A 20,677-nucleotide genomic window follows, 5' to 3' on the forward strand; every position below is an offset into this window, starting at 1 on the left:
AGGAAGCTCCGCTCCACGCAGGCGAGTTGCGGGGGGGGGGGGAAAGAGGAAAGAAACATCTTTTTCCAACGAGAAGCTGGACCAGACCGGCACAGGTCAGCCCAGTGCGCTGACGGCCCCGGAGCGCGCTCAGCCCGGCAGACAGCCAGGACAGGCCGCCAGGCGGAAGGGGCGGGTGAGGCCCATGGGAACACAGCTGCGGCAGCCTGAGCGCCCGCCCGGAAGAACCACCTGGTTGCACACAGCCAGCGCCCCAACCGCCGTACCGTGCGCGCCGCCACAGGAGGCGGGGCAGGAGGGCGGGGCGGGGCGGGGCAGGAGGGCGGGGCGGGGCGGGGCGGGGCGGGGCGGGGCGGGGCGGGGCGGGGCGAGGCGAGGCGCGAGCTGCGGCGGGCTCTGTGGCAGCGGAGCCGGATGCGCCCTCGGCTGCCGGGAGGAGGCGGCGCAGTCGCCAGAGGGCGCCGCATGCCCGCGCGGGCAGCGGGGCGTGGCGCGGCGCGGCCCAGCATGCAGCGCGGCGCCGTTTGAATGGCGCAGGCTGTGGGTGCTGGGTCGCGGTGGTAGTAGTGTTTTGTGGCTTCTTCTCCCACTTGGCGTGGGCCCGCCCGGTACGATGAGCAACGGGTGAGTGACGGGATGCGAAGCTCCCAGGGCAGCGCCCGAGGAGCTGGCGCTTGGAGCAGGGCAGCGGGCAGAGAGCCTTCCTAGCGCGCGGCGCGTCTGCGGCCGCTGAGAAACCGGGAGCGAGGTAATCCTCGGCGAGGCCTTGCGCCTCTCCGCTGGCTCTGGGGCAGCGGGGCGGACGGGGCGGCCCAGGCCGCGGTCTGCCTCGCCGGGGCCAGGTGCTGCTCCGGGGCGCCCCGCCTGGAATGTGGGCTCGGGGCTGCATGCTGGCCGCTGGCCGGGAGCGGGTCTGCCTCCCGCTGCTGTGGCGACCCTAATCTGACACGCTTGCGCCGCTGGCACCGCGGGGATGTCGACTGGCCAGTGCAGGGACACCTGCAGTCCCACCGGCCGGCCTGTGGCACGTCTATTCGGTACTTGCGTCTCCAGCGGGCGAGTTGTGGTGATTTTATCTTTTTCTGAAGTGCTGTCACTCGCCACAACTCAAAAGCAAGTGTGTGCAGTGGTGGGCGAGTGTAAGGAAAGCAGGAAAGGTTCTGGTGCTACCGAAGGGGAGGATAACGAGCTGGGTGTGAAGCCTCCTCAGGGATTTTATTCCTTGGGCGTGACAGATTCCGGGGAGGGGGGAGAGGAGGGAGGAAATCTTCAGACGCTTGAAGATCAGATCCTGTATTAATGGCTTTGTTAAAAAGCCTTCAAGCTTTTTTCTCAGCTGCTGTGCTGGAGTGGTTGGTGTGCTGTTTAGTGTAGAACTAAAAAGAATTTCTGAATAGTGAGATCTGTTAAGGAGAGAGACACTGGGAGGTAGCTTTAGAAAATTTTTGTTGCTGTTTTTGTAACATGCTGTGCTTTGGAGCAACATTAAGTCAGTTTGCTTAAAAGCAGCTTTCTTCCATCCAGCTTTCTTGGAACATGAATTTTGTTTTTCCCACTCCTCTGTGTTTTTGTTCCTTCTATTCTTGGGCTATAGTCAGGGAAGGAAATACAAGGTAGTTAGCCATGCTTAGTAGAATTAAAGCATAAGAGAAGGCAAGTTAGTGCCTCTTTGGCCTTGCTGATTGGAAAGAACAGATTGTTCCAGTCAAAGCCTGTCACTTTAATTTCTTAGTGCATACAGTTTTGTTTAAAATTTCTGTAATATCATCTCATCAAAGTCAAGTTACCATTGGTTTGAGTTCCTAAACTTTATAACTCAGAGCTTTATAATAATATCTTATATAAAATACCATAATACTATTTCTGTATATATAAAAACATTACATGTCATTATACTGATATATACATGTCATTCTAGTTTTGTGGACATTCTCTTTTGCCCAGTTGTGATACTTCTTTTTTTGATGTATTTCCATTGGAATATTTTTAACAGTTTTGTATATTGATCCCAGGATAAGAAGCTTGAATATGAATTAAGAAGTCTTTTTAAATGCTATAAATGAACCACATTGTGTTTGAGGGTAACATTAGAAAGTGGTATGATCCCAAGCTGTGTCAGATGTAGTCACAGTGTTCAGCCAGGTTGGGATGAGGTTGGTACCCATGCCTCCACTTAGTTTAGAACTTAAGGGGTTTTCAAATATATCTTTCTCTAGGTTTGAATTTAAAAAATTTGTAGTAGGTTTTTGAAGCTCATTGGTTTGAGCAATGAATAGGAAAAAAAAAATTGAGTAGTTTCTTAAAGCTGATGTCAAATACTAATGGGGAAGGCGCAGTGTACTGGAATTTTATTTCCTATATAACAACTCTCAGATAATGTCAGTAATGGAGTTTTTCCAATGTAACTATTTGTAGGGTGTTCGTAAGTGAAAATCCACAGACAAAAGTATTTTTTCATTGGTGAAGGATGACTTCAGGAAAGATTAAGTCACTCACAACTAATGTTACTTTATGGCAGCTTAAAATATCTGTAAATGGTACATCCAGATGCAGAAAACTGAATACTGGTTTATTTAACTTTTTTGTAAAATTTTTTTCCAGAAGGTGGATAAAGTTCATTTATTAGACCTTTAAGCTGACCCCACAAGGAGAGATAACTCACACCTGGATTCATACTCAACAAACTTAACCAAATCTGACTTGTCATTTTTAAAGGTTCTTGATGAGTACTTGCACCAGAGGGACGCATACAAATTCCATATGTAAGAGTAATAGGAAAGTTAGCTTAAATTATAGGAATAAGCTAACTTACCATAACTAGTTGCTCATATAAGATTTGTCTTTAAGGCAAGTCTAATAAAATTCCTCAATTTTGGGCCACACATGAAACTTTTAACTGTAACAAATGGCCTGACAGGTATAGCACATTAAAAAATTGCGTCCTGCTGGCATTGAGGACATGCTTTTTTATAGTGTTGCAGAAAATTTTTGCATTAACATGCTTCTTGGAACTTTTATCTCCAGTTTCTTTTTAAGAGAATTCAGTATTTTACATCTAGTGAACTGTCAGCATAAATTACTAAACAAGGAGATGGGTTGTGGTTTTTTGTTTGGTTTGGGTTTTTTTTTTTAACTCAAACTGTTTCATATTCAAACGATGTAGAAGCCATCTAAAACTGAGAGACAGATAGGTTCTGTTAACATTTGTCAGCGTTAAAATGAAAGGAAATTATGCCAAGCTTACAGAATCACTTCTGCATCATGACATAGTTCCAATTTATTTTTGTAGACAGATTACCCTTTTGGAAATAAATGTGGAATAACCATTACTGGAAGTTTCTCATAAACGTTTTAAATCTGATAATGACTAGCAAAGTTACTTGACCGTTGTTAGTTCCCTGATGTATACGTACTTTGAATACTTTCAAAGTATGAACTCCCCTTCTTAGAGAGTAACAGTTAACTCATCTGAGTGTAATACTTGTCATCCTTGAACTTGCAGTATTGTGGTGTGTGTTCTGTAAGAAATAGATGTTATGTTAATACATGTGTAGATTACGTAAGGTGAAGAAAAGTTTGTCCCTTTCTGGGGGCCATGCCCAGAATTTAGGATGATGGGAGGGAGTGGTGGAGTTGTTAATACTTGCCTTCGATAGATACACGCTTGAAAGCCTTTTAGTATGGCTTTCTTTGCGTGATTCTGGTAGTTACATTGCATCTGAGAGAGATCAAAGAAAACAGCAGCAGAGCCATCAAGAATACTTTGCATAGGTACTGTCTATTGGATGTGGGCACTAATGAGCTTACTTATCAGGGTATGTGGCTGCTGTTACCCTAGGCCTGTGTCCTGAAAATTGAAGAGAGTAAAATGAGGAGGAAGGAAGGTTGGCATCTGCTATGGGAAGTCACTCATGGAACGGCTGAAATTGATGGAATGTGAACCTGTCATCTTAATAAAATTGTGTGTCTCTGTTCATAAGTGCAGTGTACGTTGTCACAGTTGTAAAACAGTTTGGGCTTGTGTGATGAAGGGCTGAGGCAGAGCTGAAAGGACTTGCATTCTATCCTTCTATTTTTAAAATTTGTAAAGCAAGGGATTGCATTGGCCTTAATGAGCTGCATGACGTATTGTTCTGAACAAATACAACCAGCTGTGCTTATCATACGGGAATAATCAAAGAATGCAAGATGTTTAAGTGTAAAGTATTAGATCCTGCACAAATTAGTATCTAATGGCAGTTTAAAAATGCTGTGCATATATCCCAAAATAAGTGTTAGTGTCTATTTAGCTGTCTCTAGGTGATGATACCTTATAGCAGGTAGGAAATAAAAGTTACGAAAAACCCTGTAAAATGCCTGGACAGCTATCATTTTATCATGTGTTACTAAGTCTTTGGAAGCAAGTTTTTTGAGAGATAGGCTAGGTTTGTTATAGCAGCGTTAGATTTAGGTATGCCAGATTGTTTTGCTTATGTTCTGCTCTGTCTCTGGGCTACCCAGGTTGTGTTTCTATATTTAATCATATTTAATAACAGTCTTTAATCTTTTTTTAATGAATTCGCACAGTCTACCCTGGAACCTATGTAAACATTTGGATCTGCAGCATCATGTGGCAGGTTCAGGTTGATGATAATATGCATAAAGATCCACCCCCTTTTGTAAGTTTTGAACCTCCTTCAGCTTTTGACCCTTCATTCTTACATTGGGCACAACAATGAACGATTTCTATGCAACTGTTCCAAGCTATTTGTTTTATAGACCTTCGTCTTCTTTCACCTCTCTGCTATAGGTAGCCTTCTTTCCAGACTGGAAAGCCCTGGTCTGTTCAGTTGTTGATTGTCTGGAAAGTGTTTCATACTTCTTTTAACTTTGTCTGATATTTTTGTTTGTTTGTGTTTTGGTTGATTTTTTGTTTGTTTGGTTGGTTGGTTGGTTTTTGGGTTCGATTTTTTTTTTTTTTTTTTTGGTGGGTTTTTTGGTGTGATTTGTTTGGGGTTTTTTTTGTTTTTTATTTAAAAATCTTCTGAGTTGTTTTTATTGTCTTGTGGTGGGTTGGGGTGTTTTTATTTTATTAAGGGAAGAATACTAAACCTGCACTTAGTACCTGAAATGCAAGCACAAATTAGTTCTGTTTATTATTGATCCATATGGTGCACCGAGCAATCCAAATTATCTAAAATAAACTGTCATATATCTTGTTGTGGATGGCAGTTATTAGCTTACAGCCTGCTCCTGTGCCTGCAGACACACAGGCTTTGTTTTGTATTAATCTATAATCATTGCTGCTGCTTCTTATTGTAAATCACGGTCCTTTAATTCTTCAGTTAGCCCTCATCTTCAGTGTCTAATATAACTTTGTATTGTCAACATCAGTTACTTATCCCCTTTGAGATGTAATCTATGAATATATTGAACAGCATAAACCAATGTAGATTTTTTGTGGGATACCTGCTGTGGCCTCCTTCAATGTGGGAACTCCTTAGATTGTTTATGACTTTCTTAACTATTTGTCCACACAAAGTCTTTCCCTCTTATCACTTGGTTGCTTAGTTTCCTCAGGAGTTTTACCTGAGGGACTTCTTAAAGCTTTTGGGACTCCCAGGTAGGTTTTTATCATTTAGTTGTCCTTTACCCATGTTGTACCTAATTTTGCAGGGCATGACTTGCCTTCACAACAGCCAGGTTGAATGTTTCCCAATATATTATTTGTTTGTGTCCAGTAATTCTATTCTTAGTTTACATTGTTTACTAATTTGCACAATGAGATGACGGTCTGGATCTTCCTTGATGCTGTCTTTAAATACTATTTTCCACATGTGATTTCCTTAGGTGCTTTTTCAGCTCTAAGAGAGGTTCTGCACCTTACTTAACAATGCAGCTATTTCGTTACTGCTTATACTCGCAGTTGCTTCTGCATCATCAGAGACCCTCACAAAACTGTTTAAGCTATGGAAACCTCTCTGTAGGACAGTGAACACAGACATAAGGATTTTACTTCACTTCATCTGATGTTCCTTTATATCTGATTATCTGTTAGCCTTCTGGGTTTCTGTTCCCAGTCTTTAAAGAACGGATTGATAGTTTTGTTGTCTTTTCACGTTTCATCTGGGAGGCCAGGCAGCATTATATTCTTAAATCAAATTTGGCAAACTGTGTCCTCATCTTCATTTCTCTTGAACGCATTCAGTTCTTTGTAGGGTGCTTTCTTCCCTCCAGGATAGTTGAAATACCTCCAATGTGGGTATTTTGAGATGTCATTTTAGACTCTTTAGAGCCCAGTATTAAACACTGGTATGCTAATTGAGTTTCCTTGGTAAGGCATTTCTTTCTAGCCTTCAGAAATTTTACACTTCTATTAAATAAAAAACATTCTAGTTTAACAGCACCGTCTTGTATATTGGAGATCAGACTTTTGCTTACTGCATAGCATGAAAGAGGAGGATAGTTTGAGATCATTTATTGAAGGAGTACATAAGGAGGGGTCACGGTTTTGCATGAAGAGTTGTAAGCTGTCAGTGTGTCATGGAATCAATTGTGAAAGTTATCCTTCAGGAACAGAGAGCATGGAATTTACTTATTTGTTTTTACCATCTGAGGGGATGATTCTGTGGGGTTCTTTGGTCACTGCATTGCACGTTTGCAGATTATCCTTGCTAATTTCCTGGATTTCACTGCTTTCCCCTCAGCTGTTTTTTCCAAGCCCTCATAGCTTTCTGCCTTCAGCATTAGCCTGAAGGCTGTATTTGTTTGGATTTTAGGGTTGTTAGAGTGGGCTTCTCCTTAAAAGTTCAGTTGTTTGCCCTTGTGTTGTGCTCTAAGTTCAAATTTTAATGTACTGTCCATTTTGAGGCCAAATAATGTTTTTAATGAGTCTGATAAGCAGAGGAATGGTTTATTCTTGTAATTTCTTCTAAGGTCCAGGGAAAAAAAATAAATTACTATTTATTTATAAGCCTGGTGGCTGGAAGCCTTGGAAGTGTTGAGAGCTCACAGGCTGGCAACTATTCTGTCACCATCCCACAGTATGCAGGAAAAAAGTCAATCAAGTTAATGCACTAGTCTTAAGCCAGCTTTGTATCTGCAGAAGTATGGATCACAAACTGTTAGAAGACTTGCCCTAAACAATGCTGCCATTTGCAATTTGTGAAGTCCTTGGCCTGAGGACTCCATACTTCTGTAACAGATGCAGTTCTAAAGACAACTGAAGCATTTGAAGGTGGGTTTGGTTTGGTTTTTTTTTTCCTTTTTTTTTTCCCTTGCTTTCACTGTATCCTGCAATATGGAATGAAATATGCATTATGTGAAGAATACACCTTCTACTTTGTTTTGAGCCTGCCTCCTGTTTGTCTTCTTTGATGGCCTTTAGCTACTGCATTGACAGGTCTTCTGTGGCTAGTAAGCTGTTTCCCATCTGGCTTTTTCCACTGCTAAGTGTCTTAGTCTTTGATACACTGAAGTTCTTAATGTGGGATAAATCTGCTACATAGAGGAAGTAGGATAGGACTGTTGGTACTAAAGGTGGAGGGGAGAAATTGGGACATTCATGTTGAGACAGTTTTGCCACCTAGGGGGAAAAATCAATAAAATTGGAGCAAAGGGATGGCCTTTAAAAGCAAGGTAGCGTGTCTTGCTAAAATATTTTAATGCTAAAACATGATGTAGTTCTTTAATCCAGTCTCAAGCAGTGTCTTGTCTGAATCACTGAAAAAGTTGTAAAACCGTATGCACAAGTGTCTCAGTCTTGAGTTTGATTCTCATAGAAATATTTGCATACTTCAAGGCAGAGTCCCTTATACATTTTAGTATTGGTTAACTGTGGAATAAAGATTTTAATTTTTAAAACATGAAAAATAGCCAGTTATATGCCGAGAAAAATGGGCAGGGGAGTGGATTTGCCAGTAAATTACAGGGAGGTCTTTCATTTCAAATTTTTTTTTTTTTAACCTTTGTTATTCTGATAAATTTTGCCTTCTTCCCCCCAAAAAAAAAACCCAGGGATTTTTATTTAGCTGACTTTTCCCACTTGGAAGCATTTGTGGGATTTTTTTTTTTTTTTTTTTATTTTCCCCTCTAGGTTGCAGATGAAATTCATAGTGTGTAATGTGGAGGAGTCTCCTAAATTGCCTTTTCCTTTACTTGAATTCCTGTCTGCATGACACCCTTCAGTGCAGGTGTAGTAAGTTGGATTGAAAACAGAATCTCTACCTCTGTTTCTTCGGGAGGGGCTGAAAACTAAATAGGCATTTTGAAGTGCTCATCAGCATCTTACTAATGATCTAGCTGCCATTTGCTGAAGGATGATGTCTTGGGTTAATTAGATGATGGAACATCTTGTGAATAGTTGAACTCTTTTTAACTGTTTTGCCACCTGTATTTGAAGAAAGTTGACTGAAAGTTTTAGAAAAGATAACTAAGTTTCTTTCCCTTGAAAACAGGGATTTGAGAGATTATGGCATCTGAAGCCCACAATGTTAGAAAACAGAAAGTATTGCATATTGAAGGTCATCACATTGATCTCCCCAGGAAAAGAATCTCTTCTTCCACTAAAAAGATCATGAAGGAGGTAAGCTCTTTGTGGTTGTGGGTTTGTTTTTTTTTTTTTTTATGTCCTCAGATGAAACTGACGTAAACATTCAGACAAGTTCATGGTTCTGAGCAGTCTAAAACCAGAAGCACAGCATTATTGGGTATTTCATGTTTAGATGTACAACAGAACTGTAGCTTTAACAGCAATTATATTATGAAAACTATGCATTATAATACATAGACTTTTCAGCAGGATCTGTTGTGATACGGCAAGGGGTTTTGGTTTTAAACTGACAGAGGGGAGATTCAGGCTGGATGTTAGGAAAAAATTCTTTACAAAGAGGATGGTAAAATACTGGCACAGGTTGCCCAAAGAGGTGGTGGATGTGCCACCCCTGGGGGCATTGCCAGGCTGGATGTGTTTCTGGGTAACCTGATCTAGTTGAAGAGGTCCCTGCTTATTGCAGGAGGGTTGGACTAGATGACCTTTGACGATCCACTCCAACCCAAACTGTTCTAAGATTCTATGATAGGCCATCACTGCACAGACTACACAATTACTGGCATCATATCATCCATGTGAGTAATAGGTGCTGATATGGTTTTACTCATGCCTACTCTGCAGTCTATTTAAGAACTGTTACAGTAGAGGAATACTACCATCAAAAAGTTCTCTCTTGCCAGAAGAGCTACGTGGCACAGGTAAGAGGTGTGGTAGGTGGAATACCTGCATTGAAATGGACCTGTCTTTATATTATCATATAGCTGGATCTACCACATTGTCTAGTAACACATAGTCTTTCATTGGATTATTGGTAATCAGAAGCAATTTCTTAAACCTCTTACCTGTCTTACTGGCTGAAGAGTAAAGCAGCAGAGCATGGAGGAAGCATTAGGGACATAAACTTAACTGCAGGATTGCTTCAAAAAGTGGCAAAGATGCCAATATCCTCTGTTTGCTTATTAAAATTATGTATTAAAACCCACATGATTTTGAGCTGGTGTTAAGATCATAGCATTGTTTTGCTGATGTGCACAGCATAAAGAATCATGTCCACCAAGACTTCCACCCAAGTCTTGGAAGGCAGACGCAGGGACTGTGAGAATGAAGACCTTGGGACCACTGTAGGAGAGAATCTGGTTCGATAGCATCTTAAGAACATGAACACAAGTCCATGCGACCTGATGAAGTCCATCCGCGGGTCTTGAAGGAGCTGGCAAATGAAGTTGCTAAGCCACTGTCCATCATATTTGAAAAATCATGGCAGTCAGGTGAAGTTCCGGATGACTGGAAAAAGGGAAATATAACCCCCATTTTTGGGGTCATCCCCTGGATGACCAGGGGAATTACAGACCAGTCAGTCTCACCTCTGTGCCTGGCAAAATTTTGGAGCAGATTCTCCTGGAAGGCATGCTAAGGCACATGAAAAACAACAAGGTGCTTGGTGACAGCCAGCATGGCTTCACTAAGGGGAAATCCTGCCTGACCAATTTGGTGGCCTTCTATGATGGGGCTATGGAACTGATGGACAGGAATAAAGCAGTTGATGTCATCTACCTGGACTTGTGCAAAGCGCTTGACACTGTCCCCCATGACATCCTTGTCTCTAAATTGGAGAGACATCAATTTGATGGATGGACCACTTGGTGGATAAAGAACTGGCTGGATGGCTGCACACAAAGAGTTGTGGTCAATGGCTCAGTGTCTGGCTGGAGACCAGTAACGAGTGGTGTCCCTCAGGGATTGGTGTTGGGACCGGTCTAGTTCAACATCTTTGTCGCTGACATGGACAGTGGGATTGAGTGCGCCCTCAGCAAGTTTGCCGATGACACCAAGCTGTGTGGTTCAGTTGATACGCTGGAGGGAAGGAATGCCATCCAGAGGGACTTTGACACACTTGTGAGTGACTGATGCCAACCTTATGAAGTTTAACCATGATAAGTGCAAGGTCCTACACCTGGGTCGGAGCATTCCCAGACACAGCTATGGGTTGGGTGGAGAAGAGATTCAGAGCAGCCCTGCGGAGAAGGACTTGGGGGTGTTGGCTGATGAGAAAATTAACATGAGCCAACAGTGTGCACTGCCAGCCCAGAAAGCCAACGGTATCCTGGGCCGCATCAAAAGGAGTGTGACCAGCGGGTCGAAGGAGATGATCCTGCCCCTCTACTCTGCTCTTGTGAGACCTCACTTTGAGTATTGTGCACAGTTCTGGTGTCCTCAGCATAAAAAGGATATGGAACTGTTGGAACAAGTCCAGAGGAGGGCCACAAGGAGGATGGTTAGGGGACTGGAGCACCTCCTGTATGAAGACAGGCTGAGAAGGTTGGGGCTGTTCAGCCTGGAGAAGGGAAGGCTGCGTGGAGACCTCATAGCAGCCTTCCAGTATCTGAAGTGGGGCCTATAGGGGTGCTGGGGAGGGACTCTTCATTAGGGACCCTAGTGACAGGACAAGGGGTAACAGATTAAAACTTAAACAGGGGAAGTTTAGATTGGATATAAGAAGAAATTCTTTACTGTTAGGGTGGTGAGGCACTGGAATGGGTTGCCCAGGGAGGTTGTGAATGCTCCATCCCTAGCAGTGTTCAAGGCCAAGTTGGACGAAGCCTTGGGTGATATGGTTTAGTGTGATGTGTCCCTGCCCATGGCAGGGGGGTTGGAACTAGATGATCTTAAGGTCCTTTCCAACCCTAACTATTCTATGATTCTATGTAAATTTTCAAGTTGAAATGCCAGCAGTATATGAGCTTAGTACCCGTTCATGTGAAAATACGTATTTCTAACTTGAGCATCTTAGTACTTGTTTCTTTTTACCGGTAAAAAGAGAATGGCACAGTTAGAGCTTCATGTAATGAAGATGAGCTTAAAACATTGAAGACTGCTGTATAAAAAACAGTCTTCAAAAATTCATCTTCAAATTGTGTTGCTTAATTTTCAGAGGTGTGGCACAATCTTGAATGTTTTTTGTTATTCCTGTAGGATATCGCTGTTCTGTGCAGTCTGTCTGGTGTCAGGGTGTTAATCTGTTTCCTGTGAAGGATTTAGGATAATCAAGGTCATGTTGTCTACAGCAGTCTTGATTTTTTTTTTTTTTTTTTTTTTTTTTTTTTTTCCCCTTTGGTGTGGAAGTGTTTTGCTATTATCCTTCCTAATACTAGCATCTTACAGGCATCATATTATGGGCCTTTAAATATACGTGAGACAATTAATGCAGTTTTGCCATCAGATTCCAGTAGGCTTTTCATGTGTTGGCGTTTAGTTTGCTTGTAACTAAAGAATCTGTTGCTGATGTCACAATCCCGCCTCTTGCCAAAGATACCCTACAGCTGATCATGGTGCTCCAGGGACAGCTGGGGCAGAGAGTCCATCTTTAGGCCGCTGTGAAATACTTGAAGATTACGGGAAGGTTAACATAGCTGTGCTTAAGTTGCAGAATAGAAAGAGTGGGTGGAAGGGAGGGAATCTCTAGTAAACATAGGCTATGGTCAAGCAGGCTACTTTTTTATGACAAACTGTGGGAGTGTTTGATCCTTTTTAGTAATGCAGGTTTTTTTCTTCTCTATTCCCTTTCTCTCAGGGCAAGAAATCTCCAAAACAGCTGGCTTCATACACAAACAGGTAGGAGAGCAGTGGTGTGAAGAGTCTTGAGTTTCAAGTGAGAGGGAGACAGAGGAAAAAGCAGTTTAAATGTATTACGATACCCAGACAGACAGAGATAAAAGATAGGTCTTAATTTTACTGACAATTGATTCTTGTGTCTTGCTTCCATAATAATAAGTCTCTGCATTCATAAAAGCAAGAAAAAATGTTGGTGGTAGCTCTTACACTTTCATGACTATTTGGGTTATCAGAAGTATCTTGGGGATAAAGTGTTCTAAGTAACCTGCAAGTTCACTACTGAATTCAAGGTGATACATTTTAACTTAACAGAAAGTATTGCTTAGGTTTACAGCAACCTTCACTAAAATACTGCTTTATTGTTGCAGAGTAACAGTTGGAAAAACGGTGGCAAGTCCCCTCTCTCTTTTCAAAGTAGTTTATTGTAAAAGAAAAGTTCATTGCTATACTCCAAAGCCTTGTTACAGAAAGAAACAGCACCCTAAATCTAGGGACTGTGACATGGCAAATAAAGAAAATGAACTGGCTTGTGCAGGCAATCTGCTAGCAAAAGTGCACAATAGTCGTACGTGCTTCCTGAATTCTAGCGACTCTGGCTCATCTCAAACAGAAGGCCCCTCATCCAAGTACAGTGGATTTTTTTCAGAGGTAAGTAGAGTTTAAAGAAACTTTTGTGTCATTAGCTGTGAAATTTTTCAACTATACTAATTTTCTTAACATACAGATTGGCTCAGGTCTTGTTATTTACCATCTTTATCTGGTAAATATCATTACTAATCATTATTTATTATAATACCATTGCCAACAGTACTGCCGGTTTTCCTCATGTTTGGGTCAGCACAGAAGCTCAGATCTTCCAGGCTAGTCTGGGTTAAAATTGCACCAGCACCAAAGGAAAGCCTTCTTTGGACCTAGTTAGGTTTCATGATCTGGCATGATGCATGGCCACACATATGTTATGGAAGTGTGAAAGTGTTAGTGTGTGAATGGGAATAAGCTAGTGAGGTAGGATAAAACCATCTTCAGTAACAGTGTCAGCTTAGTGTGTATGTAACTAGCTTAGGAGTTTGTATGAGACTGTATTTCTTGTTAAGGTTGCTTGATGAAACTCGGTGAATGTTTGTGGGGCTTCTGAAACTGGCTAAAAGGTCAGATATTTAAATGAAATGGGTATTGTGATGGTGTAGTCCATTTAAGTCCCTTAATGTTGAAATTTCCACTTCTGTCACCTTAGATGCTTGTTACCCATTGTGGCTTGCGGGTTTTTAATGTGAGGCATGGCAGGGAAGATCAGATTGAAGACTATCACCATGCTGCCTTTTCATGGTACTGTAAACATGCGCTGCCATGAAGAGACAGCTCAGAGTCCAGTGGGCTGGAGGTACAGATCTGGCACTCCTGCACTCCATCATATTGATGGTTTCAAGGAAGTAGGAGCAGAATAGTTAGAATAAGAAAAGAAGGGTAAAGAAATGAAGACTCGGAAAGATCTAACTTCTGAGAAACTAAAGACAAGATCACTGGCCACAGATGACTGAGATGTGGATGGCTCTGCAGTGTTTATTCCAATCAAAGGAATTTTAATAAAATACCTAAACTTCATTCCAAGAATGAGCTTCTTCAAAAACAAACCTTTTCTGTGAAAGTACAGAAGAATACATATAATTACTTATGTCTGAATCATGTCAAAATTAGTAAACATCTAAGTAAAAAGTACTCAAAGTTGGTGAGAATTATAGATTCATGCTCATGAATGCTCTGTTGAATCATTAGATACCTCTCTTTAGGTGTCTGCAAACCTTATTCTTGTAGCCTGTGGGTTAAGTAGCCTTTATCTATTTGTGCCGCCTTCTAAGGGAAATTTGTGGTGTTTAAGGCCATTGTTAGCTAAATTTCTAAAAGCACACAGGTAGGAAAGTATATTTTCATATACTAAGTTACTATATTAGAGCAGCTTATTGTGTTGTTGCTGGCTACTAAACTTGTGGTAAAATTTTATATTTTCATAAATATACAGGTTTCTCAGGACCATGAAACTATGACTCAAGTTCTTTTCAGCAGGAATCTGAGGCTGAATGTAGCTTTAACCTTTTGGAGAAGAAGGAGTATAAATGAACTGGTCACCTACTTAGTGAGGTAAATTAGGTGTCTCTTCTATATTCTTAAAGTAGTAACAATCCCAAATATGCTGCAGTATTTTTAGGGGTTCCTTAAATGTTGTAACTTCATTATATTTATTCTTTAAATCATAGTTGAAGCATACACTTCAACCTATGTTTTACCAGTAACATTTCTGATATTTTTTCTTAATGATTCTAGGATACAGGATCTTGGAGTAGTAGTAGACTGCCTTCCTGTGCTTACAAAGAGGTACAAACAAAAGGAAGTGGGGGATAAGAATCTGCTATAACCACTCTGACGTTCAAGCACTTCTGAAACATCTTGTGTTTTTTAAGTTTACAGGAAGAAAAACCATTTATTTCAGTTGGCTGCTGTGTAGATCTTTTGCCTTTAGTGAAATCTCTGCTTAAAAGCAAATATGAAGAGTAAGTATTAGTTTCAGATGTTTTCAAAACACTCCTACTTCCTGGCTATGCACTCTCCTAGGCATTAACGGTGTTTAGTCCTCTGACTTTTGTTCCCTCTGCCCCTTCTCCCAAAGCTGCTTTTCTAAAGAAACGCCTACCTGAAGGGAATCTTTCCTGTGAAACTTTCTCCTTTAACAAACTGGTGGTGGAGAAAACCTTTTCTCCAAGGGACTGCAGAAAACTGGCAGGGACTGATTTTGCCCCTAGACAAATTTATTTATCCTAAGCTGTAAAACAGAATAGCATTGAGGCTTTAATATGCTTTATAACATGAAATCAAGGCAAAGGTTTCAGGCAAAATACTTGAATCTCTTCTTTTCAGTAAGAGCTTCAGTTTAGCACTTTAAATACTTGCCTATGTCTTCAATTTCAAGCTTGCCAATTTGTCTAGATTTATATTCCAGAACAGAAAACATGTTGCGTTCTAAGTTGCTTACCATTTTGTCTTGACACTTTAGCTGACCTGTAGATATTGGAGAGTGGGAGAAAAGCGTAATATGTAAAATATGTTGTTACAGATATGTGATAGTTGGTTTAAACTGGCTTCAGGCTGTCATTAAAAGATGGTGGTCAGAACTGTCTGCACATACCGAAAAGGCAGAGGATGGGTGAGTATAGTGTTGGGAAATATTTAAATGTGGGTTTGTAGTTTATTCCATCTCGAAATCTGTTTCAACTTTGATCAGTAGGAGCGCACCTTGTCTACAAAAGAATACTGTAATTTGAAAGTAAAAGCTTAAAAGCACTTATGTTCTTAAGATACAGGATTGTCATGTTTTGGGATGGTTTTTTTTTTTTTTTGGGGGGGGTGGTTTTTTTGTTTTAGTACATCTAACATATAGTCATATCAGGGGTTAATACAAATGCTGTAGAAGTTGGATCAAATTTTTTCCGATATTGTGGCAGTATCATATAGACTAAGTCTATATGTAGTAGTTGTGTTTCAGGCAGAAAGTACTGAAATGTATGCATTTTATAAAGTGGTGGTCATTCTTTTTTCAGAAACATTCATATTTTAAAACAAGAATTGAGTGGTTTATGGGAACAGCAGAATCATCTGACACTGGTTCCAGGATATACTGGTAACGTAGCTAAGGTAATCCAGTTCCGGTTGTGTTTAGTAATGAACATATAATTGCATCACTTGCAGTATTACTCTCGTTTGGTGTTATTTATGCTAAACTATTGATGGATATAAACACCTTTATTTTCCACTAATGCTCAAGCATATTGCACAATTTTTACAAGAGCAAAGAGCCTCAAGCTGCGCCAGGTTTGGTTTAGACTGGATATTAGGAAAAATTTCTTTACCAAGAGGGTGATCAGGTATTGGAACAGGCTGCCCAGGAAAGTGGTGGAATCACTGTCCCTGGAAGTGTTCAAAGACTGTGTAAACGAGGCCCTTAGTGACATGGTTTAGTGTTGGACTTGGCAGTCCTGGGATAAAAGGTTGGACTTGATGATCTTAAAGGTCTTTTCCAACCTAGTTGATTCTGTGATTTTATAGCCATTGTTTTAAGTGTAATACAGCAGGGAGAATCTTAGCCCAGCACTGTTAGCATTTGCACATCAAGTGACTGGGGCAAGTGCCAAGATACTAAATCTTAAAAGCGTATTGCTGGCCTAATGCTTAAATGAGTTTGTGGGTAGCAAAAAAGTGTCTCCATCTGAAGTGAACCTTATTTGCCTTTTCTCAAGGCAAACATGTTGTGGTATCAGTAATATAATGTCTGGTAGATGTATGATTTCTGCTCATGATACTCCTGTCTATTAACATGGCTTTCTGAGGTTGGGCACTAAGAATTACACAGAATAAGAAACCTGTCCACATAGAGGGACCTGATGAAGGCAGACAGTGGGAAAGGGCTTAAAGCAGACACTTGGTTATGTGTAGGATTTGAGTGAACTTGAGAAGGACTTAAAGATTGAATGCTTATAGATTCTGCAAAGATCCTTCAGATACAATTCTATGGCTACAGAATTTGTCACTTTGATGTATCAACGAAGCAATTTATTTCTTGTTCTTCTGCAACTGCTGTGCTCCTCTGACTTCAATTTTGATGCCTCTATGATGATAATTACAAATGTCTTACAGCTTCAGTCAGCAGGCATGCAGAACTGAGTTCTAACTCCCAAATGGTAGAACAGTAAGAGCTTGTAATACAGACTGCCTAGTTCTTCTGGTAGATCAACACAGCAGTTACAGCCAGTGTCAGTTTATTTCTCTGGGATTCTGTTTCCCTTCCTGTTTGTTTGCCTGTTTCTTAATGTATATCAGGATAGATTGTGATCTGAACAAGTCAAGAGCAGTAGGACTAGTACAAGTATGCTGGAGGGATGTGGTGAAGGAACATCACTCTTAATAAACATGTTTCAAATACATGATCTCATGATGATGACTTCTTTTCCTGTGAATGCACTGAGCAGAGGAAAAACTGAATTGGTGCTTTGGAAACTAATCACACTGTTCTGCAGACTTTTCATTACATAAAGAAATGCCATTAAAAGCATTAACTGAAAGTAATCTTGAAGATAACTTGTTCTGAAATTTGGCCTATATATAATTACTCTTGTATTAATGTCCTGATAGGTTACCCATTGACATACAGTCGATGTTACAGCTACAAGTAATGTGACAAACTCTTTCTCCTGGTTTTTGTTTTTGTTTTTTTTTTCCTTCTAGGATATAAATGCTTATTTATTACAGCTGCACTGACATGATTGGGAAACTGGGCTTACGTGAAATGTGTACTATGAAAGCCTTTTGAGAAATACTGGCGGAAGAGAACTGAACTGTCAAGCTGTTTAATAAAACCACTAACATCATAACCATCTACTTCACATTGAAGTGGAAAAATGTCTAGTAGGAGCAACTTTTACTTCAGTGAGGTGAAAGTGCACTATGAAAACTGTATGCCTTTGCTGCATTTGGGATTCACTTAGTTACTAGGTATTCATTGAAATGCTACTGTATTTTACTACAATATCCCACAAAAGATGAATTATCCTGTTATGAAGCCAAGACAGCTGAACCAGTTACAAGGAACCAACAAAAGCAATCAGCATTAAGAGTTTTAAAATCTGTCTTTTACAAGAGAACTCCAAAATGCACAACTATCTTCCAGTTACATTTAAAAAAAAACCACAAAAAACTTCAGAATATTCAATTACTTCTATGTTTTAATCAAATTATTAAAGACAGTTTTTGTTTGCACTATTGAGAAAAACTACACAGCAAAGATGCCTTAATTACTAGTGTTTCAAAAAGCCAATGTGTTAAGATGCAGATAGCTATTATGTTCAGATTGTGATGAAAAACTACAAAAATCAGGGTTTCACAATGTGTAGTTAATGAAACATTGCACATATACAAAGATTAATGTATGAAAAATATTATAAATACCTGAAGTTAAGCTCGGATAAACAGTTGCAAGTGTCAGCAGAATGGTGACTTTGTCTAACAAATGTTTTTATATTGTATGTGAATTTCTAACATAGTAATCTTGTTCTGTATCATTTAAAGTACATGCAAATAAGTAAATATATTAAATGTATCTACTGTTTTTTTCTTTTCAAGTTCATAAAACAATTTCTAGAATAATCTCTTCCACTGTACTTCTAATCATAGGTATTTATGTCTATTGTTTGAAATGTTTACAGCCAGATGAGGCCATGTTTTGCAAGTGGCAAGCTTTTTATACTACCTCCTTTAAGAAAATGACAGCTTCTGCAAAATTAAGTTTTAGCCTGAGCAATGATGGCAATTTTATACCAACAATAGCATTGAAAATACAGCTATAAACTCTTCTACTGTCCTTTTGCTATCCTGTACTATTTTAATTTAAAAGCTATCACTTAATAGCTCTGAGGGAGTTTTGATTTAGACTTGCTATTGCTTTTTATGACTAGGAAGCATGCTTTTCCAATTAAAACTCGTGAAGTGCCACCTGTTCACTTAAAACATAAATACATGCAAAGCATGTATCACCAAACAGTCTACTTCTTTAAAAAACTAAGTATTTACAAGAGTTGTTTTCATACCTAGCATTAAGCATTGCACTTTTATTGATGTGCAAGAGAAAAGTCTTTTGATAGCCCCAAGTGGTTTTTGCTTTACAGATGAAATAAATTAATTTTAAACTGATGTGTAGTGGTCAACAGCTTTAGGCCTCCTGTTGCTTTGTTTTGTATTTAATTTACATATTATTGCTGTCTTTTGAAGGCCAGCTAGAAAGATATCAGAATTTGGTGCTTTTGGTTATTTGAATGTTCTTTAAACCACCAAAGGTTTTGCACTTCCCTGGGCAATGCAATTTGTTACAGGGAAGAGTTCTGAGACATCCCAAAACAGATAACTCTGTGGACAATCTTGAGATACACACAGCCAAATCTTTTTGCTTGAATTTTCATGTATCGTTAGAGATATTTCACGCTCGGAGTTTGAGATAAAACTGACTGCTTTTCAAATGTCCTTGCTGACAATTAAAAGTTTAAAGGAACTACAGTATGATTCCATTCTCATATTTACTGTTCTGTTGAGCACTTAAATGTAATAGTAACAGAAAGACTAGCTTTATAATTTGGGTAGCAGATGCTGAAACTCTACAGTATTCTTGTGCAATTATCTAAAAGGTGATGAAATTCAGATCTGCTTGTTGGTTGTTTTTTTTTGGGGGGGGATTGGATTTTTTTTTTTTAACAGAATGAAGTAACTCATGGCCATTTATTTCTGGTAATAATAAGTAATCATTCTAATTGATTAAAGTGAAATACTCTAGTATACAAAAATCTAGCTTGACTGTAGATGTAAATACATGGGCTTGTAATGAATTCTGCATGTGGCCATGGATTTATCAACATGTAACTGTGGATGGTGCTTTTGTTTCTAGTGGCAAGGTAAGATTGACTTGAGGATCACTCCTGAGAAATATCTAATAAAATTATGCTTTTTTTTTTTAACTGCCAAAAGTTGTATTTTGACAGCATAAATAATACAGTATTAAACATTAAGTCATTAGTATCTGTGCCTTACTTTAGAAGAAATTTTCTTACTGTTTTCAGGCAGTTACTAGATTTATAAGAACAGGATTCTGGTGTCTCCATTATGAAATGATTTTTCTGTCATAATCTTGAACTGATTTCAGACTATTCACACTGACATTCAAGCTTGGGTGCCTGTATGCTCTTTAGTCCTCAAATAGCTAGGAATCGGTTTTGCTGTAATACAATGTAGATGTATGATAGCTGCTCAATGGTAATGAGTAAAATGTCTTAATAGCTGTGTAACTCCTTGAAATCTATGCAGTTGTCTCAGTGAATCTAAGAAGTTTACGAAGTCATGTGCACAAATGCTAATTTTTATGTGATAATTTCTCAAAAACCTCTTTCTAGGAGTGTCAAAAGATCCAGAAATAATTAATCCCTTATCCTGCATGGTTTTGTGATGCAGGAGCATGTACATACTTGAGAGTGAAGGGTGATTCTGCGAAGCTGTTCTTCATGTAATACCACTTGATATGAAATTAATGTCCTTGAAAAACAGTATGTCTTTTGCCTCCATGTTCCTTGAGACTACTAGAGGCTATTTTGCTGAAAAGGTTTTTATCTGAAGCATGAACTAGGGCTTACTCATCCCCTAAACTGAAATTAAAGAAGCTGCCTGGTAAACTACCTCTTTGCGCACAGGTGAAAAAAAAAAAAAAACCTCCAATGTTCTGTTGATGTAAGAATCAGAGTTTAGGTATTGCTGATAGCTTGCTGAAGAGTGGAGATGGGAAAAGCTACCCCATTAATTAGCTGAGTACAAAGAAGCTCGTGTGTCTTGATGATTATGTATAGCTCCATTTTTAAGGAGTTCTACCTGTTTCTTAGTGAAGAGTACTCTGCAGTGGAACACCCTTGTATCGCACAGGTGCTGCAGTTCCAGGCTGCTTAATAGTGCTTACAA

The 20,677-nt window shown here is 39.8% G+C and overlaps 1 protein-coding gene across 2 annotated transcripts; it reads left to right on the top strand.

Annotated features, from left to right (window-relative positions):
• The first annotated feature begins 378 nt into the window (after positions 1–378).
• KATNBL1 (katanin regulatory subunit B1 like 1) lies at positions 379–18,319 on the top strand. 2 transcript variants are annotated; one of them, XM_057420016.1, is made up of 10 exons: positions 379–624; positions 8,436–8,563; positions 12,102–12,142; positions 12,511–12,790; positions 14,160–14,278; positions 14,462–14,512; positions 14,599–14,688; positions 15,249–15,338; positions 15,733–15,826; positions 17,414–18,319. In XM_057420016.1, the coding sequence occupies exons 2-10, from the start codon at positions 8,450–8,452 to the stop codon at positions 17,444–17,446; spliced, it is 912 nt and encodes a 303-aa protein (XP_057275999.1). In that variant the 5' UTR covers positions 379–624; positions 8,436–8,449; the 3' UTR covers positions 17,447–18,319. The 2 variants fall into 2 exon arrangements, with proteins under 2 accessions (XP_057275999.1, XP_057275998.1); XM_057420015.1 differs by lacking the exon at positions 17,414–18,319 and having other exon boundaries at positions 15,733–16,167.
• Positions 18,320–20,677: the final 2,358 nt, after the last annotated feature.

This window comes from Pezoporus wallicus, unplaced genomic scaffold (genome assembly GCF_028554395.1).
Source record: "Pezoporus wallicus isolate ANWC-B61680 ecotype Strahan unplaced genomic scaffold, APGP_CSIRO_Pwel_v1 contig_5418, whole genome shotgun sequence".
NCBI classification, from domain to species: Eukaryota; Metazoa; Chordata; class Aves; order Psittaciformes; family Psittacidae; genus Pezoporus; species Pezoporus wallicus.

Bases quoted from the DNA above. Each gene is read 5' to 3' on its own strand.
- KATNBL1 (XM_057420015.1), top strand. From the start codon at position 8,450: ATGGCATCTGAAGCCCACAATGTTAGAAAACAGAAAGTATTGCATATT. The intron at 12,143-12,510 runs GTAGGAGAGCAG...TTATTGTTGCAG, and splicing joins CTGGCTTCATACACAAACAG to AGTAACAGTTGGAAAAACGG. The intron at 12,791-14,159 runs GTAAGTAGAGTT...ATAAATATACAG, and splicing joins ACAGTGGATTTTTTTCAGAG to GTTTCTCAGGACCATGAAAC.